The sequence below is a fragment of the Arvicanthis niloticus genome, chromosome 17, assembly GCF_011762505.2.
Source record: "Arvicanthis niloticus isolate mArvNil1 chromosome 17, mArvNil1.pat.X, whole genome shotgun sequence".
Taxonomy (NCBI): Eukaryota; Metazoa; Chordata; class Mammalia; order Rodentia; family Muridae; genus Arvicanthis; species Arvicanthis niloticus.
The window spans coordinates 56,276,626-56,292,116 of record NC_047674.1 but is presented as its reverse complement, the minus strand read 5'-3'; the positions used below and the strand labels follow the sequence as shown (position 1 = coordinate 56,292,116).

The 15,491-nt window shown below is 46.9% G+C and overlaps 1 protein-coding gene across 1 annotated transcript; it reads right to left on the bottom strand.

Moving 5' to 3' along the window:
• Positions 1-1,214: 1,214 nt before the first annotated feature.
• Positions 1,215-14,989, bottom strand: LOC117722691 (triggering receptor expressed on myeloid cells 3). The gene is made up of 4 exons (XM_034521953.2): positions 14,746-14,989; positions 12,280-12,630; positions 3,918-4,018; positions 1,215-3,400 (listed from the first exon to the last, which is right to left on the bottom strand). The coding sequence occupies exons 1-4, from the start codon at positions 14,789-14,791 to the stop codon at positions 3,347-3,349; spliced, it is 552 nt and encodes a 183-aa protein (XP_034377844.1). The 5' UTR covers positions 14,792-14,989; the 3' UTR covers positions 1,215-3,346.
• Between the last annotated feature and the right edge of the window lie 502 nt (positions 14,990-15,491).

Below are 15,491 nucleotides of genomic sequence, written 5' to 3'. Positions count from 1 at the left end.
CAATGTATTAAACCATTCAAGTCACAGCCTTTGTGATCTAATAGCCTTGAGTATTTCCTCTAACACACCTGGATGTGTGCATTCTTTATCTCCCTGATGTTTCTCCTTCCTACTTGATCAGGACAGGCAGAGGCAGGAGAGTTATCGTGAGTTCCAAGACATTCTGGTAGTTAGAGCTCCAACCATTAAACACTTATGTGAAACGTAAACCTGAGGTAAAATGAGTGAGGAGAAAGACATCTCCTGTATCTTGACTATGGAGTCAGAGCTGTGCTGACAGCTAGCTGATTGGGAAGTGCTCTAGGTTCATCTATGTCTCTGAGCTAGAATACCCCGACCAAAGGCAACTTAGGAAAGAAAGGGTCTATTCTACTGACATTTCTAAGTTATACTCTATCAACTGGGAAAGCCAAGGCAGGCACTAAAGCCTCTAGTCACATCACATCTGCAATCAAGAGCAGAGAGAGAATAGAAGCATCATTTCTTTCCTGTGCCCATCTTTTTCTCTCTATTTTTATCCTGTTCAAAAATCCCTTTTTAGGGAATGGTACCACCCACAGTGGACTAGGTCTTCCTACATCAAGTAACAGCCACAGCAATACTCACAGGTCAACTTGATTCTGGCAGTTTCTCAAACATGGCTGTCCTTTCTATGACCCCAGGCCGTTTTGAGTTGATAGTTAAAGATACCCAGGATAACTGTCAAGAGCTGAGAGACTGAAAGTGGAGTCAATAATCAGTGGCAACCAGTTAGGAAAGGCGTATGCACAGCACATCAAGGAAACCTCAGCTTTCATTGCTGAGTCCAAGGTACAAGCTGGGATGCCACGGTCATCAGGACACCTAAATTCTGATTTGTCTTCATGTATCTGCTCCACTTCCAGGGAGCCTAGGGACCTCCTATGCAACAGTTAAGATGTGGAAATGGCAAAGCAAAGAATAAAAAAGCTAACTGCCCCCTTGTACTTATGAGGGACTAAGACCCAGAAGTTTGGGATATAAACTTAATTTGTTTGGTTTGGTTTGGTTTGGTTTGCAGCACTGAAAATCAAACCTTGGGCCTTGTACATGCTAGGCAAGGAAGGGCTCTATCTACTGCCAAGCTACATCCCCAGCACGAGGCTTTCATTATAAACTCAATCTTATCTTCCCTGAATTACTGAACTGGAAGTAGTATTGGAATCAAATTTTATTTACTTCAAAAGTTGTCACACAAGAGACCAAAGCAGTTAAGAAAAAGCACATGTTGCTTTTGGAGAGAAGCAGAGTTCGGCTCCCAACAAGCATGTCCAGGGGCTAACAACTACCTGTTACCTTAGTTCCAAGGGATCTGATGGTATCTTCTGGCCTTCTCTGGTATCCACATGTACAGATCCACACAGAGACACATACACTTACTCATAAATAAAATCAAGTCTTCTTGTTTTAGTCACTACACAAGATATTTAGGAAAATATTTTTTTTTCTTCATGATAGAAAATTGAAATGCATCATTACACATTTGTCAGTATCCAGAGTGTGCAAGACACCAACAGTAGATCCTAAAGATGCTAGTCTGAGATGATAGTGCTATGTCTGTGTGAGCTCACCCAGTGTAGCAAATATACTGTTCTGGAGGGACAGGGTGCTATAAAAGGAAGAAGACCTGGGCATGGGGAAAAGCCGAGAGAGGTTTGTTGGGAGCCACAGCGAGCATGTCAGCATTCACCATTACAAGATGGCACGGGCATCCTGTCCTCCCACTAGTAAACAACTGACTGCGCAGGTGCAAAAGGCAAAAAGCACGCCAAAGTCACTGCCCATCCCGGGGCGTATTATGGGTAATGAGTGAACAGCCAATCAGAAGTGAACACGTCACTCTAGGGTGTATTTAAGCAGTGCCTTTTCTGGGCTTTCCTTCTTTCCGCTTCTGCTTATACAAGAAGTAAAGCCTCATTGTAGTAACCACCCGAACACCGCCTCATGTGTCTCTTCCGAGGGTGAAGGGGACACGAAGGGGCTCGGAACAGAGGTTTTTTAAGCTTCTTTTTATTTCTGTAATAAAATGCACCAACAAAAGCAATTTAAGGGAGGAGAGGGGAGCCCCAACTAGTCCCAGTGGCGACTGTCCTTGGCTTGGCGGATGCAGGCTTGGTGGCAGTTGTGGCTGGAAGCACAGAGAAGAGCCGGTCCATGCTTTCAATTTATTGTCATGGCAGAAAATGGATAAATAAAACCATATCCTATTTCTCAGGGTGGGCCTGAGATTAAATACCTTTTGCAGGGAGGAATGTCTGGGAAAGGAAGCTTATTGGCAATGCTCTCCAGATCTCTAGATACCCCATTAACATGGAGAACTCTGTTTTGAGCCTATTTGATTGTGGTCTCTTTTCCTATTGTCTTGGTCTGAGATGTTAAGCATGATTCAAAGGCTTGGGGCATTGTGATTAATGGCCACAAATCTTTCTATGGAAGAGGAGCTGCAGCTGCATGACAGAAGCCTGGTGCCAGGAGCAGGTGAAGTCCCTACCATCCCTTCAGGGTCTCTGGGGCTTCAAGCCTTTAGCTTGACTTTACCAGTCTTTCTTTCATGATCTACAGTTCCCTCACTCTTCATTATAGATCTGCACAAGACTGACCACTAATAACCGCACTATACAGTTGATATTAGGCTATCTTGAAATCTCCTCTGCCAACACCATTAATCTAAAGCTCTTTAATTTAGCCCCAGGCAGATTTTTGGAACAAAGGAAAACAGCCACATTCTTTGCCAAAACATCACAATAAAATCTCTAGGTCATTCGTGCACATTCTTCCCCTTTGAAACTTTTTGATCTTTGCCCCACAGTTCCAATTACCCTCAACATTGTCTTCAACACTATTACTAGTATGTCCCATTAAGCCACACTTAAAGTATCCAACTGCTTTTCAAGTCAGAAATCTTCATTATTCTTCCAAAAAACATCATGGTCAGGTCTGTCACTGAAATATCCCACTCTCTGGTGCTACATCAATTAACATAGACAACATAGACAAGATAATCTTTCATAGACACTCTCAGGACCTAACATATATATCTAGACAATCCCTCACAGATATGACTTCTATGAGATTTTATATTGCATCATGTGACAATTGGCATTCACCATCACAGGAGGGATACAGGAGCAGTAAAACTGCATGAAAAAAAACCATTTTTTATTATCACATTCTTCACTGACTCTCCCCAGATCTGTCCTCTGGAAGTAACGTGTGCTAATCAGAGTTCACAAACAGAGTGTAGGAAGGCTCAGATTGTCCCCAGTACAGAACATCTGTTACGCTGTTAAGACAAAGGAAGGTGTGCTCACAGCTTGTAGCAGGAAGGCTACTGTTTCTCAGAGACTCCCTGTACTGTGGATGTCTTGGAAGGCTGTAACACCTGTGCAGGAAAAGGAATAGACAAGCTTTAGAAAGTATCAGCTCAATTGCAGGCATGATGCTGCACACCTTTAATGCCATTCTTCAGTAGGCAGAGGCAGGTGGATCTCTGTGAGTTCCAGGGCAGCTTGGGCTACACAGTGACACCCTCAAACAAACAAACAAACAAACAAACTAAACTAAACTAAAAAATATATGACTAGCTCAGAAATCCCAGGCTTGAATCAAGCCTTTCTGCTCTGAAGGGAAGGGCAGATATCCCACCCTGCTGTCCCCACCATGCTTTCCCCACCATGCTGTCCCCACCATGCCTGTCCCCATACTTGGGTCTTCCTAGCCAAGGGAAACCCACTAAGCACATTGCTCCCAGGATCTTTGCCAGTGCCTTGCATTATGCCTAGGGCTGGCCTTACCCCTTGACCACAGATACCCTCTGAAAATGACATCAGGGGACAGGTTTTGAGGAGCCTTTGAGACCATTCTGATCCACCTCACTCTGGCCTGTCCCACTTACTTACCTTAGGCCCCGCTTTGCAGAGAAGGACAAACAGGATTGAGAATACCAGGCCCTTGTTCAGTATGAAGCCACATGTCAGAACGATCACCATCAGTGGCTGCTCTGTGAGATCAAAGGCAAGTGTTGGGCACTCTAGGGATGACATTACTAAATCTAAGTGGACATGGATTATTTGCCTTCAGAGCTCTGTGGTTGTACCTGCTACTGCCTTGCACCCTGAGAGCAGCCAAGAGGTTACATACCCTTGAAAGAGAAGTCCTCGATGTTTCTCATGTCAGAGAACAAACTGGTTTTCTGTCTCTTCTACCCCCATCCCACCCCATCGTATGCTTTCTGAACATGGTTACTAGTTTCTGGCACTTCCACCAGTCTCTCACATTTCACCTGACACTAGCGTCTCTTCCTTCTTTACTCCCCAACTCTTCTGCTGCCTTCAAAGTGTCTGGTTCCTAATCCTTCCCACAGTGCTATTTGGCAAATGCTATGATCTGAAAAGAGATAAAGACTCTTTGGGAGATATGGCTCATCAGAGATATGGCTCCCACTGGGTGCCCAAATTTTGTTGATAAAGACAATGTGCCCTGTGCTTGAGAGGCTCTTTACCCAGCCTAACTGGCTTAACCTGAGCCAACAAGAAACATGAAGGGATGTGGAATTTTTCTGTAAGCTAGGCGGCTCTCTTCCCAGACCATTATCATAAGACTATCTGGCTGAGGAAGGAAGGTTCACTGGGCCCTAGAAGGTCAAAGAAGGGATATCCACTTTCCAGCTAATGTCCCAAGCTACACAATAGATTAGAAACATCCAAGTTTGACACTGCACAGCATCAGGGCCAGCACTGTGCCCAGATCTCCTAACCCCACACCTAAGTGTTGGGGGCTGACTTTTAGCAGAAAGTGGCTATCAGCTTTGCAGCCATCTTGAGCCATATACCCTGACATGTGACTTGGATTACAATAGCCTACAACAGCTGAGCACACTCTGATAATCTTGGTTTAGATACCTTGAGATTAAAAGTGCGTGAGATTAAAGGTGTGTAACTTAAGAGTGACTTAGAAGTGTAGAGATCAGATTTAGAGACAAGACCTAAGGGCATGATTAAAGGTGTGACCAAAAGGCATGGCTTAGAAGTGAGACATATAAAAGGCAGAGACAGAACAGAACAGAACCAGACACAGCAGAGAGAAGACAGGTAGCAGGCACTTGGAAGAGAACTTGGAAGAAGTAACTTGGAACTTGGAGGGACTAGGAGCTAGGGACTAGGCACTAGGAACTCAAGACTTAGAACTTAGACTGAAGAATAAACGGGATTGAATTACACTCTGTCTGGTCTGCATTCTTCGAGTCCGGCCTCACTCTCTCTCTCTTGCTGAACCCCAACCCGAGGACCGGAGCGGCAGCTTGGGCCGGGATACAGTGGCCACCGAAACGTGGGTCGGCCCGGGGCCTCAACATTTTGCTTGGGCCGCGACATTTTTTGGCTGCCCCAACGTGGGGCTAGTGTGGACCCCAACACCTAAGTTCTGCTCATGACATGGTGCTGGTATCCACCTCCAGAGTTTCATCTAAGAGCCTGGCCAGCATTCAGCACATCTCCCATTCAATCCATCATACCCACTCTACCTGCCTGCCCTGGTCACAGTCCCTCCTGCTGAGGGTGTCTCTGGTCCATAATGGCAGTCCTAGGTAGGTTTCTATTGCTTTGATAAAAACTATGACTGTGCTGGCTAGTAGACATTAGTGGTGATTAAGACAAGTTAGAACCAGGAGTGAGGTAGCGCTGAGACAGACCTGACCAGGATGTGTAGGGGAGGATGTGAAAAGACTTTGGAACCCTGGATTAGAAAACCCAATGAGTGTTGAGAGCTCAGTGGTATGTTCTGTAGGAGTTTGGAAGATAAGAATGTTGAAAGCAGTGTAAAAGATAAAGGCCTGTGAGGTTTTGGAGGGAAGCAAGACTCTACTGGGCCTTTTGTGTGAAGATTCTGAAGTTCTGGTTAGTTGAGACTGAAGAATAAGCTGTGATTAACAAGAGACCAGAACTACTAAAGTAACTCTTTGCCTTTCTTAGACAATGGATGCTGATCATCTGGGGCTGAAGAATCAGTTATGACTAAGAGGAGACCAGCATCATTGAAGTGAAGTCTTCCAAAGTCTCTTCAGGATCATCACACAGAAGGTGTGTTTCAGAAGCTACCAAGGTTGTCCTTCATGCTAGAAGCTGAACTTAGTAGTATAAGAGTCAGCCACGTGTATTGGTTTTGAAGGCATGAAGGGGTCATGGAGAGCAGGAAAGATTTGGCACTGTGTCCCTGAAAAGAGCCCAAGAGATGCTACTGGTGAAAAGTCTAGCCTAGTTGCAGCAAGACATGCCAACCGTTTTGGAGATGCCAGTACCATGGGATGACCACCAAGAATAGGAATAGCAGCAGGATGGAGCCAGACAGAGCCTGGAAGACCAGCTGTGTAGGCTGCAGAGGGCAGAGCTGGAGAAGTTACCCAAACCCCTTGGAGAACCCCCAAAGACCACAAGTGAATCCCAGATAATTGATAATTGGATACTGAGTTGTTTACACAGGTAGAGTTTGGCTTTGCTTTGGTTTGATTGTGACTGTACCCTAGTTATACTTTCTGGAAGTAAGAATTTAACTTATTTATTTTTTTTATTATTCCAGGAGGCCACAGTTAAGAGACTTTGAATTTTAAAAGGCTTTGTATTTTAAACATGACTAGCTATTTTAAAGAGAATGACTTTTTAAGTCTTTGAATTTTTAGAAACCATGGGATCTTTTTATAATGTTTATGTTGTAATGTTGACACTAATGTGTGCTCTTTGGGAGAACAAGAAAGGTTGGGACTTAAGAGTGATGCATTTGTGTGTCAAGTTGACACGGGGTCAAGAAGCAGCACCCTCCATGGCCTCTGCATCAGCTCCTGCCTCCAGGTTCCTGTCCTGTTTGAGTTCCTGTCCTGACTTCCATCAGTGATGAACTACTATGTGGAAGTGTAAGCCAAATTAACCCTTTCTTCCCCAACTTGCTTTGGTCATGGTGTTTATCACAGCAATAGGAACCCTAACTAGGATGATGGCCAATAGCAACTTGGGGAGGAAAGGTTTTATTTCGTCTTACACTTCCAGGTCATACTCCATCATGGAAGCAGGTCAGGCAGGAAATCAAGTCAGGAACCTGGAGGTGGTAACTAAAAAGCAGAAGCTATGGAGGGGAGCTGCTTACTGGCTTGCTCTCCAAGGGTTGCTCAGCCTGCTTTCTTATACAACCTAGGACCACCCACAGTGGACTGGACCCTCTAATGCCAATTAATCATAAGACAATTCTCTACAGACAAGGCCACAGGCCACTCTGACCTGAGCAAGATCAGAGACTCCTTCTTTTCCAGATGACATCTGGTTATGTCAAGTTGACAATATAAAGTAACCTGGAATCTAAATTCCTGTGTTCCATCCTCATTACTAGAGAAGCAAAGGAAGCAGGAAAGAAGAATGGAAGGGGGGGGAGGGAGGGAGGGAGGAAGGAAAAGGGGAGGGAGGGGGACGGAGGTAAGGAGGGATGGAGGAAGAGAAGAAGGGAGGGAAAGAGGGAGAGATCAAGGAAGGAAGAAAGAGAAGAAAGGAGGAAGGAAGAAAGGAAGGGAGAGAGGGAGGAAGGAAGGGAGGGAGGGAGGAAAGTGAATAGAGGGATGGAGAAAAAGGGAGAGAGGAAAGAAGGAAGGAAGGAAAGGGGAGGGAGAAAGGGAGTGTTGAGAGTTTGTCTTTTACTGTTTATTGTAATGCCAAGTGCTGGCCCCAAGATCTAGTCTGCACATAGCCTCTGGAACCCTGCCCCCAAGTTAATTCTGATTGGTGAATAAAATGCCAGCAGCTGATGACTGGGCAGAAGAGAGATAGGTAGGGTTGAGTTTTCATGGGCTTAGAGAGAGGAGATGGGGAGGAGAGAGAGAAAGAGTGCCCATGGGATAGAAGAATGTGCAGGAGAGAAGAAGCTGCCATTGGGTTTGAAGAGTGTGCAGGAGAGGAGGAAGGAGCAGCCATGGGTTAGCTGAGCCATAAACCATGGCCAAGTGGGCTTTTCAATTGGAGCTAGGAGCAGCCCAGATGCAACAGAAAGTACCAATGGGGCTATGGATAGAAAGATTCTAACAGCATGGAGGGTAGGCAGCTGCCCAGCTAGCTATTGTGCTGCTTCAGGGATATTAAAATATAAAGGGTGCGTGCGTGCGTGAGTGTGCGTATGCCTGTGAGTGTGTGTGTTTCATCCAGGAACATAAATGGCCTAAGGCAAGAAGAAATCTCACACAGGGATTTTTTAAAAATATTTTTTACAACAAGGGAAGAAGGGAGAGAGGAGCGAAGAGGAAGGGAGGGGGCGGGGAGAAGAAAGACTTGCTCTCAACCTAGCTGAAACTAAAATTAGAACAAAGAACTGCACCCAGCTGCCTGCACTGCCCCCTCCAGACCACTCTGGTCACCGCAGCAGCACACTCTGTGGAGGGTTATTTCTGAGTTCTCCTGCCATCCCTCCAGGCAGAGAAAACCTGTGCCAGATGCCACTCCTCTGCCATCTTAGTTTAAGGTTTCTCTCATCCCTGGAGAGAAGGTAAAGGAAGCCTAGTTTGCATCTGACAGTTATCCATCTCTATTGAGCTCCATGCAGTTCTCAGGCAAGATGGTGGACTCAGGCATTCTCGGTGACTTTTCTTGTAGTATTGTAACTAGGACTTCGGCAAAAGGATGGGTGGAAATGAAGTGATGGATGCAGAGAACATAGTGCCTGGAGCAGGTAGATTTGACCCAGTGACAAATGAGAACTGTAGCTCCCTGTGATCAACACGTATAGAAGAACCGAAAACGTGGCAGCTATCAAATGCCGTAGTGGGGGAGCCAGACAGACAAGGGCTTACTGATCACCAGAGAAGGTACGGGACTTTTTCAAGATCACTGAGTAGGTTCAGGGCAGAAAGCAAGCAAAGATTTAGAATCTTCTAGTCCCTGAAGTGGCACTTTGCTCTGTTAAGGGCTGCTAAATTAGTCCTTGCACAGCTTTCAGGAGTGGGTCCAGGTTAATGACCTGAGCTGATGGCTGAGGAGCTGCTTAACTACACAGGTGAGTCAGTCTCGCCATCCCAGGTGTCACCGGGTGTCACGTGATTCCCCTAGAGATCCGATCAGTAGAGCTTGCCACCCTCCCTGTCTTCATGTGGTCTCGGTTGCTTCTTTTGTGCATATTGGCATGAGGGGACCGAGCAGCAGAGGTCACCCTCAGAGTTCCTCAAGCGCTCTGCTTGGTGTTTTCTTTTGAGACACGGCCTTACTAAGTAGCCCTGACTAGCCTGGAACTTGTATAAACTGTCATATAACCTGCCCTCAAATAAGAGATTCCCCCTGCCTCTTCCTCTCCGGCACTGACTTTAAAGCCCACACCAACACATTTAGCTCTGACTTGTTTGTTTTGTTTTGCTTTTTCCCCACTTTTGGGAACAAAGTCTCTCTTTGGGACTTGGGCCTCACTAACTAGGCTAGGCTGCTTAGCTAGAGAGCCTTGGGGATCCTCCTGTCTCTTCTCCTCAACACTGGGACTACAAGCAAGTGCGTCCATGCCCAGCTCTCTACAAGGTCCTGGGGATTAAACTCGGGACCTCATACTCTTCACGGATTTAGTTATCTCCTCAGCCCAGAGTTGTTTTTAATGTTTGTTTGTTTTTCTTTTCTTTTTTTTTCAGTGTTGTAAATTGAATTTAGGACCTCACACATGCTAGGCAAATACTCCATCCCAGCCCTCAACTCTATCTACAGATTCTATGTGATTGATTCAAGCCTGAGCCTGTTCCGTGAGATGGTCACATGTTGAGATAAGCCTTGTGGTGGCTGGTACCTCCTGCACTCACAGCTCCCACAGGGAGGTTTACTGAGGACACTAAAGCCAAGGTATCAGGACCCACTTTCCACAAGCCAACTCCCCACAAGGATATCCAGGCTTTTTAACAAGGAGGAGGGGCCAGCAGTGACGTAACCAACAAAGAACACTTGAAGAGCAGTGAACTTCTGCTCTTCAGTGTCTGTTCTTCTCCCCTGCTCTTGTGGACTCCCTGAGAGAGGCCAGAGAGGTTCTCAGTGTTAATAGCACTGGCTGCTCTCGAAGAGAACCAACATGGCAGGCCATAACTATCTAACTCACTGGGGTACTGCACACACATGGTATATGGACATACATGCAGACAAAACACTTATATACATACATACATACATACATACATCATACATACATACATACATACATACATTTTAAAAAAAATAAATGAACTGGCCATCTTTTGTAGCTGGGCAAGGCTTCCAGTAGTGAGATTAGATTATATTCAGTTGAGCTGTTGTTGATCAAGGGTTCCCATGGAAATCTTCATACAACCTAGACAAAAGTTTGTTCTCTGCAAATTGATATCAGGGCCCTGTTACTAAGAACAGCATCCACACAACTCAACAAACATGAAGTCGACCTGGTGACTACATGGAGACTTCACCCCTAGGTTCAGTGTCTTTGGTTCAGGAAGGTACTCTGCAGGCTACCAAAAGAGAAATGTGGACACCAACCCAGGCCAGAAACCTTTGACCCATAATCTGTCCTGCCTGCAAAATACACTAAAGCAATGGTGACACAGAACTTGTGGGAGTGGCCAACCAATGTCTGGCTTGAACTAAAGCCCCATTCCAAGAGAAGGAACCCACACCCAAGCAGTGGGTGACCAAGAACCAGAGACTAGACAGCCCAGAGACCTGGAATAAAACCAATAACTAATCTCAAAAAAAATCAACAAAATGACTCCTGAAGATATTCAGTTATACTCATAGATAAGTGCCCTGTCCAGCTGTCATCAGAGAGGCTTCCTCTGGCAGCAGATGGAAACAGATGCAGAGACCACAGCCAGACATGAGAGAGAGAGAGAGAGACAGAGAGAGAGAGAGAGAGAGAGAGAGAGTCTAAACTGGAGGCTTCCATCAAATTCCTCCCCTCTGAGCTTGGGGAATCCTTCGGAAGAAGAGATGGAAAGATTGTAAGAGCAGAGGGGATAGAGAACACCACGAGGACACAGCTCTTCAAATTAACTAAGCAAGGAGTCTGAAGCAGCAAGCACAGGGCCTGCAGGGTCTATACGAGGTTCTTTGTGTGTATATTATAGCTATTAGCTTGGTATTTTTATGGGACTCTTGACTGTGGGAATTGTTGGAGTGAACTCCTCTTACACTGTGTGAAGCCGTGTTCCTGTGTTTTCAGTTGTTAAATCTGTACCAGGAGAAAGCTAAGTCTGGTAGGATTTTGGTACTGTCATATCTATGGCACATTACTGGTTTTCTGTATGTAAATGCTTGTCCTATCTCACCAGCCCAAAAGATGAAGGTCAGGTAGCCCTCGTTGCCTAAAGGTAACCTGAGAATGGGCATTGTCCTGCTCCTGATTGGTTCAGACTGGAATGTGGTTGGACCTGGGGCAGGAAGTATGGGGGTGGGACTTCAGGGCAGAGAGAGAAGAGATACAGGAGCTGCAAGCAGATGAAGCCGATTCAGGAGAAGCAGTATGAAGATGGAATGGAGCTATAAGCAGTCAGTGAGGACCACACAGGGAGGCAGGATGGCAGAGAAGCCAAGGTTAAGTGACATAGCTAGCTGAGAGACTGCCCAACAAAAGGCCAACAGCTTTAAACTATAGAGAGGTCTCCATGGACTCTTTTCCTCCAGTTGGGGTGCCATGACCAAGTTAGATATAGTTTTCTCTTCATTTTATTATATTGATTTTACCATGTGTATGTGTATGTGTTTGTATGTGTATATGTATAAGAATATCTTTGGCTAATAAAAGAAAACTAAAATTTTAACAAGCAGGTAGTATCATATTGTTCAAACTGGGCCATTTCAGAGTTGTTCCAGGGACTTTTGAGAGGGGTGGGCCTGTGGGGTCCTAGCAGCTCAGTGATCTGCAGGGGAACACAGTGAATGACAACATCCCTGAGTCCTCCCGACACAGGGAGGCAGTGGAACAAGTAGGCAGCTGTAGGCGTGGCTCGTGGCAGATGGCCAGTTACCAGCTTCTCTAGCAGATTTCATGACGTGGGAGTAGATGGCTTTTGAGTTCAACACATCAATGTCTTTGTCTTACAGACAAAATAAATAAATAAATAAATAAATAAATAAGGCACAGAGAATGTGACTTTCCTGGTGTCACACTATGGAAGAAGGAAAAAATATGGAATTCTCCTCATTACCCTGAGCTGCCTCCTTAAAGCAGCTCCTGGAAGATGGGCTCATCCACTATTGTGCAGGGAAAGACTCCACCTGAACCTCCACCAGAGCTCACCTTGGCACCATACCAGCCGAATCCGTTGATACAGGACGACAACATTGTCAGGAGAGAGGTAGACCACACACTGGTACAGCCCCACATCTTGCCTCTGCAGCCCAGTCACTGTGACCTTGACGACGGATTCGGTGGGATAATCTTCCAGCAAGTACCTCCCAGCCCGGGCCACATTGAAGTCTGAATTTCTGGTGTTTGTGAGCACCAGAGTCTCTGGAGAACCCTGGCTTCTGACCCGCTGCCAGGCCTTCAGGCTGGATGAGTATAGCATGATGTTGTAAGGACAAGTCAGAGTCAGGGTCTCACCCTCCAGAAAACACTTCCGTTCTTCCCCATCTCCTGCTTGGAGCCCTGGAATAGGAAACACGTGTTTCATAGTGCCACCTTGCCTCCCTCGTCAGCCACACATTCCTGGGACATTGATGACCCCAGCAAGCATGGCAAGGGGATCTAGGAACTCGGCAACGATTCCAGACCTCTTGATTGCTTTGTCTGTGTCTACATCAATAAAGTAAACCAGCAAAATCTCCAGAACAGGTGACTAGATCTAGGCTGTGTTTGCAGGAAATATTCTGCCTGCATCTTGTAGAGTGGAAAATTTTCAGACTGAATGATTACAAAAGATCTGCATCACCACTTCACCAGATTGCATCACCATTTCTAAATCTAGAAATGTGTGTGTATATGCAGGCAGCCATTCACCCACATCTACCTTCCTGACTTCCTGTCCTCCCTCTCCCTCTCCCTCTCCCTCTCCCTCTCCCTCTCCCTCTCCCTCTCCCTCTCCCTCTCCCTCTCCCTCTCCCTCTCCCTCTCCCTCTCCCTCTCCCTCTCCCTCTCCCTCTCCCTCTCCCTCTCCCTCTCCCTCTCCCTCTCCCTCTCCCCCTCCCCCTCCCTCTCCCTCTCCCTCTCCCTCTCCCTCTCCTCCCTCTCCCCCTCCCTCTCCTCCCTCTCCTCTCCCTCTCCTCCCTCTCCCTCTCCCTCTCCCTCTCCCTCTCCCTCTCCCTCTCCCTCTCCCTCTCCCTCTCCCTCTCCCTCTCCCTCTCCTTCCTCTCCCCCTCCCTCTCCCCCTCCCTCTCCCTCTTCCTCCCCCTCCCCCTCCCCCCTTCCCTTTCCCTGTCCCCTTTCCCCTCTCTCACCTCCCTCTCCTGCCTCTGTGTGTCTCTCCGTGTGTCTCTGTGTGTCTCCCTGCTTCTCTCTTTCTCTCTTTCCTGCCCCTCTGTCTCTTTTTATCTATCTCTGTCTCTGTGTATCTCTTTGTCTTTCTCTCTTCCACCTCTGACTTTCTGTCTCTTTCCTTCTCTCTCTTACCCCTCTGTCTGTCCCTGTCTGTCTTTCTGTCTCTCTCACACACCTCTCTCCCATCTTTGTTTGTCTCTCTGTCTCTTTGTCTGTCTCTTTCTCTCTCCCACCTCTCTGTCTCTCTATCTCTCTCTCCTTCTCTTTCTCACCCCTCTGTCTGTCCCTGTGTGTCTCTCTGTCACACCTCTCTTTCCCATCTCTGTATGTCTCTCTGCCTCTCTGTCTTTCTCTTGCCCCTCTCCCTCACTTCTCTCAGCTGTGTGTCTTTATGTGTCTCTGTCTGTCTCTCTGTCTGAGCCTCCCTCTCTCCCTCACTTTCTCCCTCTTTTCCTCTTTCCCTCATTCCAAGGTCTCAGATGACCTGAACTCAACATATAGTATAGACTGCTTCAGACTCCCCACAGTCCTCCTGCCTCAGCCTCTCAAATGTTGGGATTACAGGCATGTCCCACCATATCCAGCTCTCTTTTGTTTTCTGTTGTGCTTCTGATGGCCCAGATATGGTCGTTGCTGCCTGACACGCGACCCTTTCTGTTCATTCCTTGTATCCTTAGGTAGAATTCCCCTTCAACCTGTGTCCATCTGTCTAAGGGAGGTATCCACCAGACAGTGCCAACTGCACTAATCTTTTTCCCTTCTTGGTCTGTCTTTCTTGCCATGGGTCACCCAAACCAGGTTACACTACTACCACCACCATCTCCTGTGACTTTTATGACATATTTACCGTGCATGAAATACTGAGACATGAGCTTTCCATCAACCTGTTGGTTAATTTGGGGGATATCTTTCTGTACCTGCCATTTATATTGTTCTGTGGTTGATTGTTCCTTTAAGGGAGATTTGCCTCCCTGGTTTTACCTCTAGGTATCAGCGCAGTGCAAGGTGGTTGCCTGGTTACCACCACATAACTTGCTCTACTTTAATATGGCCCAGAAGAACCTCCAGGTTGTTTCACGGCCCATTCCCGGCTGCGTCGGGAGGATCACCAAGGTCTTTGTCCACTCCTTCCTCCACATTCACCCATCTCTAACACATGCCCTGGTCTCCTCCCAGGCCATCTTGAGGAACAAAAGTAAACTTCTTTTAGCAGCTACCTCCCCTCTGCAAACTCCATCCCTCTTGTTGGCACCCTGTCTGCTGGCTTCCTCACCTGCTTCTCCTTACCTGAGACACAGAGCAACAGTCCCAGCCATAGCAGCAGTGGTGACATCCCCCAGGTCCTCCCTCCTCCGTGTGAAGCTCCTTCCTGGGTGTGCTAACTGCTGATGGCCAGAGACAAGTGACCAAGCCACTTACAGTTGCTGGAGCATGCTGCCCCACATAGAAGCTGAGCGGCTTCTCTCCCCACAGGTTCAGTTGTTTTGTCCCATTGAGAAACCCCTAGGGAAATGTGACAAGAGGAAGCTGCTCCAGGAGAACAGAAGGGGGGAAAGGAGAGAACCCCATTTTTGTGACACCCTCCTTCCTTCTTCGATGCCACAATCTGTTGAGAAACACTCTGCGGCTGGCTGCAGCTCTCCACCACACCTGAGGTCCCTACGCTGTTCCACTCACTGCCTCTGGGCACCAGAACATCGTCACATCCGCTGACCCCTCACACTGTCCTCCGCAAACCAATGATGCTGAACATTCAGATTTGCTCACCTTCCAAAGCCCAGAGACAAACTGATGTCATTACTAGACATCATTCAGCTTGTTTGTGTGACACAGCATCCCCTCATTGGCTCCAACCTCACCAAGTAGGCTAGGCTGCCTGTCTCTGTCTCCCGAGTGCTGATTGTGCATGGACACCACCGCATCTGGTGTTTTCTTTGTGGCTTCTGGGAATCAGGTCCTTGTGCTTCTATGGCAAGCACTTTACCAATGGAGGTATCTCCTCAGCCTTTGACTCATCTTTCATCTCACTGTAC